This window comes from Chiloscyllium punctatum, chromosome 9, assembly GCF_047496795.1.
Source record: "Chiloscyllium punctatum isolate Juve2018m chromosome 9, sChiPun1.3, whole genome shotgun sequence".
Lineage (NCBI taxonomy): Eukaryota > Metazoa > Chordata > Chondrichthyes > Orectolobiformes > Hemiscylliidae > Chiloscyllium > Chiloscyllium punctatum.
Window position 1 is genome coordinate 109,978,418 of NC_092747.1, and position 16,871 is coordinate 109,995,288.

At 42.6% G+C, this 16,871-nt stretch overlaps 1 protein-coding gene across 2 annotated transcripts in view; it reads left to right on the plus strand.

Moving 5' to 3' along the window:
* The window catches only part of ubac2 (UBA domain containing 2), a 250,361-nt gene that overhangs the window by 186,833 nt on the left and 46,657 nt on the right, over positions 1–16,871 (plus strand). For both annotated transcript variants that reach the window (XM_072578035.1, XM_072578036.1), the window contains exon 7: positions 13,770–14,015. In XM_072578035.1, coding sequence (XP_072434136.1) covers positions 13,770–14,015 — 246 coding nt within the window. The remainder of the gene's footprint in view (positions 1–13,769; positions 14,016–16,871) is intronic.

Genomic DNA, 16,871 nt, shown 5'->3' on the forward strand with positions numbered 1-16,871 from the left:
GAACCAATGTTACAGAACTGAAAGTGGGGCATTCCTAATCCTAGATTGGGTCTGGTTTTGTTACTTGTAATGATACACCCTCAGAAGCTTGGGTTTGTACGACTTCAGTGTAGGCTTGATGGTCTGAAGGGTCTTTTCTGCACTGTGTGACTCTTATGACATTTCTACAGTACTGCAACAGAGAAAACTTGTATTTGTTAAGACAAAATTTGTGAATTGTCAGGAAGACTCTTGGTTTTGTCAGAGTAGAATCTATCAGGATCTATGACCTTTCAATCTGAGAATTGGGTCATGGAGGTCAAATGCAGGGATTACAGGTAGGTCAGTCGGGGAGTTGTGGAGACATCAGTCTGGGGCTCGGCTGATTTTTCTTGCAATGAGACAAAGACTTTGTCAAGTCTTCTATCTCATAAGGTGATTGTCATCTTGATATTAAACATCACCAGTTGGTTCAGCAGCCCCAGTTTCACATGGTAGTATCTTCAGCACTTTTTAAAATTGCAGTACCAAACTTTATTCATAAAAAGACTTTATGTACATACACAATTACTGAAGCAGTTCAGATGTGTACATTATTTGCATTCAGCAAAGAAAACAAAAGGGGATATGAGGAGACAGTGATGGAGATCAGAGTTGAGAGTGTGTTGCTGGAAAAGCACAGCAGGTCAGGCAGCATCCGAAAAGCAGAAAAATCGACGTTTCGGGCCGGAGCCGTACATGAAATAGGTTTGGCAAATAGGGCTAAGGAGAATCTAAAGGGTTTTTACAAATACATTAAGGGCAAAAGGGTAACTAGGGAGAAAATATGGCCCCTCAATGATCAGCAAGGTGGCCTTTGTGTAGAGCCGCAGGAGATGGGGGATTATTAAACGAGTATTTTGCATTAGTGTTTACTGTGGAAGAGGACATGGAAGGTATAGAATGTAGGGAAATAAATGGTGACATCTTGAAAAATGTCCATATTACAGAGGAGGAAGTGCTGGATGTCTTGAAATGCATAAAAGTGGATAAATCCCCAGGACCTGATCAGATGTACCCTAGAATTCTTTGGGAAGCTAGGGAAGTGATTGCTGGGCTTCTTGCTGAGATATTTGTATCATTGATAGTCACAGGTGAGGTGCCAGAAGACTGGAAGTTGGCTAACATGGTGCCACTATTAAAGAAAGGTGGCAAGGAAAAGCCAGGGAGCTATGGACCAGTGAGCTTGACGTGATGGTGGGCAAGTTGTTGGAGGGAATCCTGAGGGACAGGATGTACATGTGTTTGGAAAGGCAAAGACTGATTAGGCATAGTCAACATGGTTTTGTGCGTGGGAAATCATGTCTCACAAACTTGATTGAGTTTTTTGAAGAAGTAACAAAGAGGATTGATGAGGGCAGAGCGGTGAAAGTGATCTATATGAACTTCAGTAAGGCGTTCAACAAGGTTCCTCATGGGAGACTGGTTAGCAAGGTTAGATCTCATGGAGTACAGAGACAACTAACCATTTGGTACAGAACTAGTTCCAAGGTAGAAGATAGAGGGTGGTGATGGAGGATTGCTTTTCAGATTGGAGGCCCGTGATCAGGGGAGTGTCACAAGGATCGGTGCTGGGTCCACTACTTTTCGTCATTTATATAAATGATTTGGATGTGAACACGGGAGGTTTGGTTAGTAAGCTTGCAGATTCAAAGTTTATGAAAAGATTTGTAGCTCAGGTGCTCGTTGTTGTGGTTCTGTTCGCCGAGCTGGGAATTTGTGTTGCAGACGTTTCATCCCCTGTCTAGGTGACATCCTCAGTGCTTGGGAGCCTCCTGTGAAGCACTTCTGTGATCTTTGCTCCGGCATTTTGCCAGAGGAAAGATCACAGAAGTGCTTCACAGGAGGCTGCCAAGCACTGAGGATGTCACCTAGACAGGGGACGAAATGTCTGCAACACAAATTCCCTACTCGGTGAACAGAACCACAACAAGCTTGCAGATGACACCAAAATTGGAGGTGTCGTGGACAGTGAAGAAAGTTACCTCAGAGTACAATAGGATCTTGATCAGATGGGCCAATGGGCTGAGGAGTGGCAGATGGAGCTTATTTTAGATAAATGTGAGGTGCTGCATTTTGGGAAATCAAATTTTAGCAGGGCTTATACACTTAATGGTCAAGGTCCTAGGGAGTATTGCTGAACAAACAGACCTTGGAGTGCTTGAGAGTAGAGTCACAGGTAGGTAGGATAGTGAAGAAGGTATTTGGTATGCTTTCCTTTATTGGTCAGAGTATTGAGACAGGATTGGGAGATCATGTTGCGGCTGTACAGGACATTGGTTAGGCCACTTTTGGAATATTGCGTGCAATTCTGGTCTCCTTCCTATCGGAAGGATGTTGTGAAACTTGAAAGGGTTTAGAAAAGATTTACAAGGATGTTGCCAGGGTTGGAGGATTTGAGCTATAGGGAGAGGTTGAATAGGCTCGTGCTGATTTCCCTGGAGCGTCAGAGGCTATGGGGTGACCTTATAGAGGTTTATAAAATCATGAGATGCCTGGATAGGGTAAATAAGCAAAGTCTTTTCCCTGAGGAGAAGGAGTCCAGAACTGGAGGGCATAGGTTTAGGGTGAGAGGGGAAAGATTTAAAAGAGATCTAAGGAGTAACTTTTCTCATGCAGTGAGTAGTACGTGTATGCAGTGAGCTGCCAGAGGAAGTGGTAGAGGCTGGTACAATTACAGCATTTAAAAGACATCTGGCTGGGTATATGAATAGGAAGGGTTTGGGGGGATATGGGCCGGGTGCTGGCAGGTGGGACTAGATTGGGTTGGAATATCTGGTTGGCATGGACGAGTTGGACTGAAGGGTCTGTTTCCATGCTGTATATCTCTATGATTCTATGACTTTCTCGATAGTTACAATAAACCCAAAATCATTTCTTAATTGAACAAGGTACTATTTACATTTAACTGAGGCACTGGGAGTGTCCAATAACTGAATGGACCTTCATTATATTTTGGATGAAAGGCCTTCAACGTTGGTCTTTCCCCACTGTGCCTTGGCAGCAGTTGTCCCAAGGTTTAATGCGTGCCTCAGCCCATAACCCTGGCCCTTGGAATGTGCTTGTCTGCAACACTCTGTCGAGGTCAAATCTTTGCATTTGAAGGCCAACAAGCTTCGGACAGACTGAAGAGCATCTTTCACTGGATTGGTAGTCCTCCAGGCGCAGTTAATGTTTGTTTTGGTGTGTGTCCTAGGGAACAGACCATAGGGTCCTCCGTCAAGAAGCCCAACAAGAACCACCTCATCTTCCTCCAGACTACTTTTACATAGGCACATTCCGGAAGGAGATGTGTGACATCTCTATCCCATCTCCACCTTTTGCCGCTGCTTTGAGGGCATTATGTGATGATGCAGAGAATCCGTGTATACATGAAGGAACTCCCAGGTAGTGTTGTTCTCACCACCAGCCAAGCGATGTCTTGTGGTTGTTGGAAAGCTCTGGCCACGAGGCATTCTGCCAAATGAGTTTTATAGTCTGCTCAGGAAACCACTCGACAGGATCAACCCTCTTGTTTTCCCCGCAGGGTCTTGAGGATGAGTACTGACCACTGCCTAATCGACTTGTGGACAAAGGTGTTTTATTTCAAAAATATTTCCACGAGGTATAGGTGATACGGAACAGTCCAACTACTTGGGGTGTTCCACAGCAATGAGGCCAATCCCAACCTTTGCAACACCAGGGACAGGTAGAAACTCGGTACATAGTGATATTTAGTGTTTGCATAACAATGGTCTACATACAGCTTGATGCAGCCGCTCACAAAGGTGTCCACCAGAATGAGGGATACCTGCCCCCTCCCCTCCCATCCAGAATTTTGTACATGGTGTTCCTGCAGACATGATCCATCTTTGACCTCCAGATGAAGTGGAAGTTGGCTCAGGTGACTGCAATGGCAGGTTCTAGGAATGGGACAGAATACCTCACACCTGATGACTGGGCTTTTATCCACAATGGAGAAGGAGCAATGCTCCCAGAAGCTCAGGTTCTGCCTCACCTTTAGTGATACACTCCTCCCAAGCTTTTGCACATCCCCCGCTCCCCCCCCCCCCAACAATAGAACATTACAGCACAGTACAGGCCCTTCAACCCTCGATGTGTGCTGGCCTGTGGAACCCATCTGAAGCCCATCTAACCCGCACTATTCCATTTTCATCCATATACCTATCCAATGACCATTTAAATGCCCTTAATGTTGGCAAGTCTACTACTGTTGCAGGCAGTGTGTTCCATGCACCTACTACTCTCTGAGTAAAGAAACTACCTCTGACATCTGACCTATATCTATTACCCCTCAAATTAAAGCTATGCCCCCTCGTGCTCGCCATCGCCATCCAAGGAAAAAGGTTCTCACTGTCCAACCTATCTAACCCTCTGATTATCTTATATGTCTCAATTATATCACCTCACAACTTTCTTCCCTCTAATGAAAACAGCCTCAAGTCCCTCAGCCTTTCCTGATGGGACCTTCCCTTGATACCAGGCAACATCCTTGTAAATCTCCTCTGAACCCTTTCCAAAGCTTCTATATCCTTCCTATAATACAGTGGCCAGAACTGTTTGCATACTCCAAATGTGGCCATACCAGAATATTGTAGAGTGGAGCATGATCTCATGGTTCTCACAAATCTCAATCACTCTACCACTAAAAGCTAACACACTATATGCTTGCTTAACAACCCGATCAACTTGAGTAGCAACTTTCAAGGATCAATGTACATGAACACCGAGACGCCACTGCTCATCTACATTACCAAGAATCTTACCATTAGCCCAGTTCCTGTTACTCCTTCCAAAATGAATCACCTCACACTTTTCTACATTAAACTCCATTTGCTACCTCTCAGCCCAGCTCTGTTGCTTATCTTTGTCTGTAACCTACAACATGCTTCGTCACTATCCACAATTCTACCGACCTTAGTGACATCCGCAAATTTACTAACCCATCCAAATTTACTATGCTGTCATCCAGGCCATTTATAAAAATGACAAACACCAGTGGACTCAAAACAGATCCTTGCAGTGCACCACTAGTAACTAAACTCCAGGATGAATATTTCCCATCAACCACCACTCTCTGTCTTCTTTCAGCTAGCCAGTTTCTGAACCAAACTGCTAAATCACCTTCAATACCATACCTCCATATTTTGTGCAATAGTCTACCGTGGAGAACCTTATCAAATGCCTTACTGAAATCCATATACACAACATCAGCAGCTTTACCCTCATCCACATGTTTGGTCACTTTCTCAAAGAATTCAGTAAGGTTTGTGAGGTACGAACTACCCATCACAAAACCTTGTTGACTATCCCTAATGAACTTATTCTTCTCGAGATGATTATAAGTCCTAATTCTTCTCACCCTTTCCAACACTTTGCCCACAACCGAAGTAAGGCTCACAGGTCTATAATTTCCAGGGTTGTCTCTATCCTCCAGTCTTATGGCACTATTCCAGTAGACAATGACGACCTAAAGATCAAAGCCAAAGGCTTGGCAATTTCCTTCCTGACTTTTCAGAGAATCATTGGATATATCGCATCCAGACAAAAGTGAGGACTCCAGATGCTGGAGATCAGAGTTGAGAGTGTGGTGTTGGAAAAGTACGGCAGGTCAGGCTGTATCCGAGGAGCAGGAGAATCGCTGTTTTGGGCAAAAGCCCTTCATCAGGAATGAGGCTGGGAGTGATAAATGGGAGACAGTGGGACTGAGAGTGTGATAGGTGGATGGAGGTGGGGGTAATGATGATCGGTCAAAGGGGAGCATGGAACAGATGGGTGGGAAGAAAGATGGACAGGTATGACAGGTCATGAGGGCGGTGCCGAGTTGAAAGGTTGGCTCTGAGATTAGGTGTAGGGAGGGGAAATGAGGAAACTGATGAAATCCATATTGATGCCATGGGGTTGGAGAATCCCGAGGCAGAAGATGAGGCATTCTTCCTCCAGGTGTCGGATGGTTAGGGAGTGGCGATGAAAGCAGCCCAAGACCTGCATGTCCTTGGCGGAGTGGGAGGGAGAGTTGAAGTGTTCGGCTACAGGGTGGTAGGGTTGGTGCGTGCGGCTGTCCCAGAGATGTTCTCTGATGTGCTCTGCGAGTAGACATCCTGTCTCCACCACGTAGAGGAGACCGCATCGGGAGCGACGGATACAGTAAATGGCATATGTGGAGGCGCAGGTGAAACTTTAATGGATGTGGAGGGCTCCTTTGGGGCCTTGGATGGAGGTGAGTGGGGAGTTGTGGGTGCAGGTTTTGCAATTCCTGCGGTGGCAGGGAAAAGTGCCGGGAGGGAAGGGTGGGTTGGTGGGGGGGGCGTGGACCTGACAAGGTAATCACGGAGGGAACGGTCTTTATGGAAAACAGATGGGGTGTGGAGGGAAATATATCTGTGGTGATGGGGTCCGTTTGTAGGTAGTTTAACTGGCGGAGGATGATGCAATGTATTTGGAGGTTGGTGGGGTGCAAGCTGAGGACCAAGGGGTTGTTGCGGTTGAAGGGGTGGGGTTCGAGGGCGAAGGTGCGGGAAGTAGATGAGATGAACTGGAGGGCATCATCAACCATGTGGGAGGGTCTTTACAGAAGGAGGCCATTTGGTGTGTACTGTGGTGGTCCTCCTGGGAAAAGATGTGATGGAGGAATTATCCCATCTGATCTATCACCATTACCCCCACCTCCATCCACCTATCGCATTCTCAGCTCCTCGGGTGCTGCCTGACCTGCAATGCTTTTCCAGCACCACACTCTTGACTATATCCCATCAGGCCCGGGGCCTTATCTATTTTTATGTTTTCCAGAATTGTTAACACCTCCTCCTTAAGCACCTCAATCCCATCTAGTCTAGTACTGACAAAAAGTATTAATTTTGCGCTTCCCCTATCTCCTCTGACTCCATGCACAACTTTTCACTACTATGCTTGATGGGCCCTAATCTTACTGTAATCATTCTTTTATTCCTGATGTAGCTGTGAAAGCCTTAGGGTTTGCCATGATCCTATCCGCAAGTGACTTCTCATGACCCCTCCTGGCTCTTCTTAGCTCTCTCTTTTGGTCTTTCCTGGCTAACCTGTAACTCTCAAGCACCCTAACTGAGCCATCACGTCTCATCGCAACATAGGACTACTTCTTCCTCTTGAAGAGAGATTCAACTTCCTTAGTAAACCACGGCTCCCACGCTTAACAACTTCTTCCCTGCCTGACAGGTACATACTTATAAAGGACCTGCTGTAGCTGGTCCTTGAATAAGCTCCACATTTCAGCTGTGCCCATCCCCTGCAATTTCCATCCTCATCCTACGCATCCTAAATCTTGCCTAATTGCATCGTAATTGCCTTTCCTCCAGCTATAACTCTTGCCCTGCAGTATATACCTATCCCTTTCTACCACTAAAGTAAACATAACTGAATTATGGCCACTCTCACCAAAGTGCTCACTTACCTCCGAATCTAACACTTAGCTGGGTTCATTACCCAGTACCAAATGTAATGTGGCCTCCCCCTTGTTGGCCTGTCTATATACTGTGTCAGGAAACCCTCCTGTATACATTGGACAAAAACTGATCCATCTAAAGTACTTGAATTATAGTACTCCTAGTACCATTGGAAAGTTAAAGTGCCCCATAACAACTACTCTGTCATTCTCATCTTTGCTATCCTTTCCTCTACATCTCTGGAACTATTTGGAGGCCTATAGAAAACTCCCAACAGGTAACCTGTCCTTTCCTGTTTCTAATCTCAACCTATACCACCTCAATACAGTTCTCAAACATCCTTTCTGCAATTGTAATATTGTCATTGACTAATAGTGCCATACTACCCCCTGTTTTACCATTTTCTCTGTTCTTACTGAAACATCTAAATCCCAGAACCTGCAATAACCATTCCTGTCTCTAACATGGCCACACCATTGAAATCCCAGGTACCAAGCCATGCTCCAAGTTCACCCACCTTATTCCAGATGTTCCTGGTGTTGAAGTAGACAAACTTGAAACCAACTTCTTGCCTGCTGGTGCTTTCTTGCAATCTTGAAATCTTAGTTCTGACTTCACTACTCTTTTCAGTTCCTATGTCCCTGCTGAATGAGTTTAAACCCACCTGAAGAACATTGACAAATTCCACCCCCCCCCCTCCTCAACAGGATATTGGTACCCCTCTGGTATAGATGAAGACCATCTTGTTTGTAGAGGTCCAACCTACCCCAGAAAGAGCCCCAATTATCCAGGAATCCAAAACCGTCCCTCCTGCATCACCCCTGTAACCACATGTTCAACCCCTTTCCCTCACTACTCCTCACTTCACTAGCACGTGGCAGGGGCAACAAACCAGAGATAGCAACTCTGTTTGTTCTAGCTCTAACCTTGCACCGTAGCTCCCTGAATTTTTTGCTTTAAATTCCCATTTCTCTTCCTACCTTTGTTGTTGGTGCCTATGTGGACTTGGGGCTGCGCCCCCTCCCCCTCAAGGATTCTGAAAACACGATCAGAGACATCATGAACCCTGGCACCTGGGAGACAACACACCACTGTGAGTCTCCTCTCATTCCCACAGAACCTCCTATCTGTCCCCCTAACTATGAAGTCCCCAATGACTAATGCTTTGCTCCTCTTGCCCCTTCCCTTCTGAGCGACAGGGGCAGACTCTGTGCCAGAGAACTATGCCCCATTGCTGACCCCTGGTAAGTCGTCTCCCCCAACAATATCCAAAGCGGTATATTTGTTGTTGAAGGGAATGACCACAAGGAATCCCTGCACTGCCTGCCGATTCCCATTCCGTGTCCTGATGGTAACCCATCTACCTTCTTCTTTTACCCGAGGTGTGACTACCTCCCTGTAACTTCTCTCAATAACCCCCTCCACCTCCTGAATGATCCAAAGTTCATCCAGCTCCAGCTCCAGTTCCCTAACGCGGTTTTCAAGGAGCTGGAGTTGGGTGCACTTCCCGCAGGTGCAGTCAGCAGGGACACTACTGGTGACCCTTACCTCCCACATTCTGCAGGAGGGACATTCAACTGCCCTAACCTCTATTCCCATTATTCTAAATTCCCAACAGACTACTGAAAAAATTAAAAATGGAAATAAACTAACCAATCACCTTACTAATTGGCACACAGAACCTTTTTGTTGGTTAGAGGAGGGCGGCAGGTGGGAGACACTACCCGAGTAATGTTTTGGGTAAAGCATCCACCCAAATACGAAGCCTCATTTACCCAACAGTCTCTTGTCTGCTCCTGCTCAGTGTGCGCTCTGCTTATACACGAGGTGAACCTTTCTATCTTTTAAAATTTTACCTTCCCGTCAGGCCTCTGGTCCTTGCTGCCGCTCCTCCCCACCCCAACCTCCACCAAAACAAAAAGCAAAGAACGCTGAACTCCTGAAGAAAGCTTTTATATCATTTAAAATTTCACCTTTCCGTTGGCCCTCTGGTCCTCGCTGTCACTCCTGCCACTCTCAACTGCCATCGATTAAAAAGCGAAGCACACCTTATCAGCACCTTCAGGTAATCTGTCATGATAGTGAAAGGGATAAAGGATCATCCGGCCTAGTTCCCAGATACCAGGTGGTCTTTCTGGTTTCAATTTTGTTAAGACTTTGTATCGTTTGATCCAACAGAGTGGCTTGCTTGGTATTTTAAAACGGCAGTTGAGAGTCAACCACATTGCTTAGGCCAAACTAGACGAGCATAACAAACTTCGTTTCCTGAACGTTAGGATGTTATCAAATAGATTTTTTTCATCAATAGAGTCTTAACTTCAAATTCAAATTCCACTATCTGCCATGGTGGGATTTGACCCAAGTCCCCAGAACATTAGCTCTAGATTAGTAGTCTGGTGATAATACCAGTAGGTCAATGCCTCCCCTCAGATGTATAATTAATCCACTGAGGATGTCTACTTACACATTAGAATTGGCATCTTTAATGTAATTAAATGTCCCAAGGCACTGCACAGTGTGCTATTAAGCAAAGTATAACAATAACACCAAATCACAAAAGGATTGTGGAGTAGCGTCTCTGGGACAGTAATCCAGAGATGTAGGCTAATCCTCTGGGGATATGGATAAAAATAATTAAGCTGGAATTAATAGTAGTGGCTATGAAAGTATCATGGATTGTTTTTAAAAATCTTCTGGTTTACTTTTATCCTCAAAGGAAGGAAATCTGTCAACCTTATCAGGCCTGATCTCTATGTGACTCCAAAGCCATAGAAATGTGATTAACTCTTAATTTCCCTCTGAAATGACCCAACAAACCATTTAGTGCAAGTTTAATTTGTGATGGACAACAAATGCCAGCCTTATTAGTGATGGGCACATGTTATGAGAAGAATAGAGAAAAACAAATGGTGCAGATGGCCAAACTTGGTCAAAGAGAGAGGTTTTAAGGACTATCCTAGAGATAGCAAGGTAGAGAGCCAGAGAAGTTCAGTGAGGACATTCCAAAATATGGGGCCTAGATAATTGATAGCCCAGTGACCTATGGCGCAGCAATTAAAATCGGGAATGCTCAAGAGGCCCGATTTGAGAAGTACAGATATCTTGCAGCATTGTGAAACTGGAGGAAATTGCAAAGATAAGGCTTTGGAAGATTTTGAAACTGAGGATACTGCTTTTAAAATCCAGGTGTTGCCTGATTGGGAGCAGTGTGGCTCAGCAAACACTGGAATGACAGTTCTACAGATCTTGATGCAAGTTAAGACACAGGCAACAAAGTTTTGGATGAACTCACGTTTATGAACAGTAAAATGTGCTGCAGCAGTAAGCATTGAATTGTAACAGTCAAGACTAAAGTCATGAATGAGAGTTTCAGGACTAGATGAACTGAGACGGGAGTACTGTTGGGACTACAGCTGGGATGTATGTGATGTTCTCTGCAAATTAATGTGTTATAAAGAATTAAGTGAATTGCTTGGACAAGTCTTAGTAAGAATTTTGGGAAGAGATTTGAATGGAATTGTTCACACTTTTGATTTAAGGTGCTTGCATCGTCAGCCGTATGTTTTATTCTTGTGTGCCGGATGTTTACATGATTGATCACGGGGATGTCCGTGATGTTTCCTCTTCCTCGCTGAAATTGTTGGCTCACCATGAACCAAAGCAATGTCAAGAGGGTTTTTCATGCAGTAAATTCCACTCTCTTGCTCTTCCCCATGGCACTGTTTTTCCCTTCCAGTATTTATAAAATTCCTTTTTAAAAGTTATACTTGAATCTGCTACTACTACCCTTTTTGACAGTGCATTCTAGATCACAACAACTTACTGCAAAGTCAGCGCAGGATTAGTGGTAGCAAACTACCTCAAACAACCCTTATCCAGAACCACATGCTGATAGAGGTGGTAAATACCACAAGTTACTAAGAGTTATCAACTGAGAAAGTACCACCGTTACTATTCTTATTATTTAAAAGAATTCTTAGTTTCTGTCATCTACAAACCAGGTCACAACTATATATCAAAAAGAAAAGTGGTCCCGATACCGATACTCGAGGAACACTGCACTACAACCTCCGTTACCTCTGAGAAACAACCAACTCTCAGCTTTCTGTACTCTGGCCAGCATCAGTAACTGCATTACCATGCCAGTCAATCCTATCGGCATTAATTTTGTTAACAAATCTGTTATGTGGCACTTCATCAAATGTGTTTTGACATTCAAAATGCACGACATATATATATATATATATATATATATATACACATTTGTCAACTTCCCTCATCAACTTAGTTGTACACCATTTGGTTACTAAATCTGTACTGACTTTAATTTTGCCCTGGAGTATTGCCTCTAAAGCCTCCCTACTGCCAACTTGAGACTGATCCTTTATATATTAAAATTTGTATTGTGTACCATGAATCACGATCAGGCAAAGTTAGTAAATCTAAAGAGCCATCTAGACTTAAATCATTAGCTTGCGGTCTCTCCATGGATGCTGTCTGACCTGCTGAGATGTCTGGCATTTATTGTTTTTAGATTCCACCAACTGCAGTCATTTGCTCCTATAAATTAACCCATTGTTGTTCACAGCAATAATAGGTATTGAATTGAAACCTGACTTGACGTATACTGCAACCTGCAAAGGCCTGGAGCCTCATTTCCACCTTTGACTCTTCACTGTTGTAAATATTGAGGAAACTATACCTAAAATTTCAACTTGTTCTTTTACAGTCACTGCAGACTGATAGTCTTGGTGTGTTACCTAGTTACGGTAGTGCCTTGAGAGGTGGGGGAGATATTGGAGATTTCAGTTGGTGGGTGCCAGATAAAAAGAGTCTTACTGTCTATCCTTTTACTAATGTAGACATCAGAACTGGTACAGCACATTGAATATGATCTAACAAAGGTCCTATATGTAATTTATCACAATTTCAATGCTTCTAAACTACATTCCTACAGAAATGAACCTCAAAGCTTTGTTTGTTATATTTGTTGGCCTTTGTCAAGCCACATTACTATATGTAATGCTTGATAAATTTGTACTGCCAAATCCCCTTAGTTTCATTTCAAGTCTTACTTTTCCACAGAGCAGATAACATTCTTATTCCTTCTGTGAAAATGCTCCACCTGATGCACACCTATAATCATTTACCATTACCCCCCATCCAAGATTGTTCTGGAACATTCTCATAATATGGAAACAGTGGAAAGGGCAAGTGGTCCTCTGGCATGACAAAGGACCAAATTCAAAGCTTTCAGGAACATCCATATTACCTGCTGGAACAGTGAAGCTTTTACCTAGAACTAAGCCAGCTATGGCTGATTTATCAAGTGTGACGCTGAGGTGGGACATGAAAGAAACAAAATATAATTTCACAATTTTCTGATCATTCATTTTTATTGCATTGAGACTTTTTTTTTAAAGATATATTGAACAAAGTTCTATATCCCTTTGAACAAAAGATGTGTACCTAATATCTGTAATAACTCCAGAGTGCCAGTACAGAAAAGGATTAAAAAGTAAACTCATGGCAACAGTAACTTCAGTTGGCTTCTTTCTGTTCAAGCAAGTATTAAGGGTTTATAGTTGCGGTAGAAGTTTCTGATGCTATAATTTTAATCTCCAGAATGAGTGATTTTGGGTCAAATGGGTTACAACAATTTAAAACATTTCAGCAATTTTTAAAAACCTCAATTCTTACACAAATCAACTTGGAACCTGCCCATATTGAGTTTGAGATGAGATGGGCAGGCAATCTGCTGTCAGGTTTAAATATTTAATAAGATAGTTTGTCTCAGAGTTCAATTCTCTTCCAAGTTTAGCTCTGGCCTGTTTGTACCTTGGGCCATGGAACACAGCATTTAAAGACAGTTGATTCCTGTTTCCTGGAGGAAGGAACTCCTTTTCCAACACTGTTTGTGGGCCAAATTAAGAAGACTTTCATCCCAATTACTCATGGCTTCCCCAGTCCAAACGCAACACTTCCCATGATCACCGATTCCCAATTTCTTGACCTGGGTTTCTCTCCAAATCCCCACAATCAGCTCCAGACTCTATAAAACTATCCCATATCTTGGTAATCAGGCTGGCTTCTGACAAGGAATACTAGTAGAAAGAAAAGCATGCAGAAATGTCCACAGATTTGTGGACTTTTCAACCAGAGCTTCACTCCTTTATTGTTTGGAAATCTTGCCTCAGTTAAGGTCAGAGCCCAATTGTCTGCAACTATTGTAACCTAAGGCTATTGCTGAGAGCAGTATAGTTGTTATGTGCTATTGCCATAGATCTAATGTTTGAATGGTTACTATCCTTTGATACACTCTTTCTACAGCTTTCCGGAATTGTTTACCATTACAATGTGCTGAAGGTACAGCAATTACTTTGTGTACCGAAGTGGGTGACCAGATGTGCCTCGTTTATTCTTGAACCACTCTTCTCATCTGCTGATCCCACTGACGAGGCTCCCATTGGAATGGGTGCAACGCTGGAAATTCAGAGACAGCAGAGGATGGAAATGTTGGATCAGCAAATCATGCTGGCTCAGCTTAACCAGAACAACAGGAGACATCGGTGGCAAGTAATGACTTCTTTGATAGTGCATGATCTAAGTTGCAACTTTTATTCTCTACCCTTCATGGCATTTGTATTCTTATCCCATAATCATGAGCCGACGATAGAGAGGAAATTTGCAAAACAATTTTAGGTCTTAACTAATTTATATGAACTTCTTCCAACTCTACTTTATCTCACCCTGTCAATGTATCATCCAATTCCTGCCTCTGTCAGGCCAAGATCTAACTTCTTCATTTTAAAAAAATTGTAAGAACAACAGGAAGTGTTATCGGAACTCAGCAAGTTGGCAGCATCTCTGAAGAGATAAACGGAAATAACGTTTTGAGTCCAGTATGATTCTTCAGATTTCCAGCACGTGCAGTATTTTGTTTGAGTGTTTAAAAGTTTAAATATTTGTTCACTAATTAAAGTGCACTGCTAGCAAGTCCAGCATCTATTGTCCATATGGAATTGCCCTTGAGAAAGTGGCAGTGAGCTGCTTTCTTGAACTGCTGCATGTATTCATGTAGTTTTGCCTTAAATGCATTTATACTATTCTCAGCCACTGTGCCATGTGGTAGTGAGTTCCAAATTTTCACTACTCTCTGGCAGAAAAACAGATTTCTCCCGAATTTGTTGTTAAATTTATGAATGACTATCATATATTCGTGACCCTCATTTTAGATGAACATTTTTAAAAGAAAGAACACAATATGTAGTGATGTTATGATTTCAAGCCATGAATTGAAATGATCTTTAGGAAAGTCATGCTTTGTTTTATAATTTTCTTCGCTAAGGTCAGCTCAGAAATTATATCATATTTAAAGTAAATCTTGGAATTTTCACAGCATTTCTGAGTTCACTCTTTCCACTTTCACCAACTAGTTCCTTGTCACAGGCCAGTGCAATCACCCTCCCACATCTTCTTTTAAACCAGGCTGTTATTTTGCACGTGGCAATGATTTGCATCGCCCACACAGAACCATAACTGTTTTGACTGATAACAGGCAGGTCGTATAAAACATTGATATTCTGCTATTTTTTGTGAGTTGCTATTGAATTGAAATGATCTAATGTCGCAGCCATATTAGTACTGATGCAACTTATATTAAATAGAATTTGCAGCACAGAAAAAGACTTTTCGGCCCAACTGGTCCATGTCAGCGTTTATGTTCCATTTGACCCTCTTCCCTTTCAACCTGACCCCACCCTTTCAGCATAAGAAAGTTGCCCTTCAAATTTGTAATAATGATCTTCCCCTTCCGTACAAACATCTAACCGCAATGCAGAAACACTGATGATTTGTATCTTGTAATTGTAGTAAATGTTGTGATCATGATTTGTATTCTGTCTGAATTGTACAGAAACAAAGTAATAATCTTCAGTTTTTTTCTCCTCTTACATAGTTATCTGACTTCCCCTTAGTTCATCGTATCTACTCACTTCAACCACTCCCATTCTCCCCGAAAGTGAAAACATCTTCTTTATGTTCTCAACGTTTGACTACTTTTAATTGTTTCTATAGATGATGCATTTCCACCCAACCAAGCTGCTCTTTTTCAGCAGAAAAGGCCTGTCTGTTCAATCATTCCTGGCAGTTTTAAACTCTCAGTTCAGGTATAATCCTAGTAGTTTTTTAAAATGTCCTCTGCACCCGTTTTATATCAAGGAATGCAACTATTTTTAATATGTAAATATTTATCTAACCAAAGTTAAAAATCACACAACACCAGGTTATAATCCACAGGTTTAATTGGAAGCACGAGCTTTCAAAACGCTGCTCCTTCATCAGGTGGTTCATCAGCTTCATCTAACCAAGGTCTTAAATTAACCAATTTTAACAGTGCTTCCCTGTTTATCATTTAAATTCAGTTATCCATTTAATACTATGTAGAGAATGGTTTATTAAATATAGTTCCTTAGAGTTAAAAGTAAAACACTGCAGCTACTAGAAAATAAAAATTAACATGAACTGTTGGAAATGCTGTCAGTGTAGCTGTAGAAAGAGGAAGGGAGGTTGAAGTTTTGAAACATTGTGACTCTTTATCAGAACTGAAGAAGCATCATATAGTTGTTGCTTTCCAATGGTTTAGTACTGTTCTATATTAACAACTAAATTGGATCGAGCAATAATTTCCATGCTGAGATTAACACTTGTGGTGTTATTACATGCTTACTGTTGCCATTTCAAAGAATCCCACATCTCACATTATCCATCTCCACTTTTGCCTTGGGCATTCCTATTGTTGAAAGCATAATCTATGCCTTTGTTAGCTCTATTCCAGTACGTTTCTGTTTGGCCTTCTGCCTTCCAAGCTTTGTAAACTTCAGTTGAACCAAGACTCTGGTTCCTGTATCCTCACCCTCACCTGGCCCTCTTTACCCATCATTTTATGCTTGCTGACCATCAATGGTTTTCTGTCAAGCTTATAATTTTTTTTGTTCAAATTCCTCCCTCGTCCTGCCTCTCCCTTTTCTTGTAAACATCTCCAGTCTTGCAGCTTTCTAAGTTCTCTGTGTTTCTCCTGTTCAGATTTCTTTTGCCCAACACTGGGACTCATTCTTTCAGCTGTCCTGGACTATAAGCTCCTGAATTCCCTCCCTCAGCCTCTCTTTTTCTCCTTTAAGACATTCCTTTCCACTTTGACCAAGGTCCTTTTATGCGCAGTATCAAATTTTAGTTGATTATGTTCCTATAAAGTGCCTTGGAAAATTTTTCATTTGTCAAGGGCACTTCATAAATGCAATATGAGTCAAATCACCACTCCCTAAGCCATTTGCATTTTCTGTCACTTAGAGATCATTAAGCACCAGGTATTCTGACCAGTTTTGGTGCTTTTGCTTCTTGATCCAACTGGTGAACCTCCTTGCTGAAACAGCA